The sequence below is a fragment of the Nansenia antarctica genome (assembly GCF_963989245.1).
Source record: "Nansenia antarctica genome assembly, chromosome: 10".
NCBI lineage: Eukaryota > Metazoa > Chordata > Actinopteri > Argentiniformes > Microstomatidae > Nansenia > Nansenia antarctica.
Window position 1 is genome coordinate 24,855,058 of NC_137680.1, and position 494 is coordinate 24,855,551.

The following is a 494-nucleotide window of genomic DNA, read 5'->3' on the forward strand; positions in this document are numbered from 1 at the left end:
GGGCAACTACAGGATGAGGATCTATGAGAAGGAGAGCTTCGGAGGTCAGATGCACGAGATGATGGACGACTGTAACAACATCATGGACCGTTACCGCATGAACAACTGCATGTCCTGCAACGTGATGGAGGGCAACTGGCTCATGTACGAGCAGCCCAACTTCATGGGCAGGATGTGGTACATGAGGCCCGGCGAGTACAGGAACTTCAGGGATATGCACATGGGCAACACCAACATGAGGTTCATGTCCATGAGGCGCATGAATGATTCCTGGTACTAGATGTTGCTTGATTGGTAGTTCGAGAGATCGAAAGAGAATAAAATCTTTGGAAAATATTAACTGTGAAGTCGTGGATTTTTAAATTTATCATACAAACACTTACGTAGTCATGCAGGCACGCACACACACACACACACACACACACACACACACACACACACACATAGACAAACACACACACACACACATAGGCACACATACACACACACACGCA

The 494-nt window shown here is 47.0% G+C and overlaps 1 protein-coding gene across 1 annotated transcript in view; it reads left to right on the forward strand.

The window, feature by feature from the left end:
- Positions 1 to 280, forward strand: part of LOC308166959 (gamma-crystallin M2-like) — a gene marked incomplete at its 3' end in the record, with an annotated part of 663 nt that extends 383 nt beyond the window's left edge. Inside the window, exon 2 of the mRNA XM_080541286.1 lies at positions 1 to 280. This exon is cut by the window's left edge and continues 5 nt beyond it. Within this exon, the coding sequence (XP_080397412.1) occupies positions 1 to 280 (280 nt within the window).
- Positions 281 to 494: the final 214 nt, after the last annotated feature.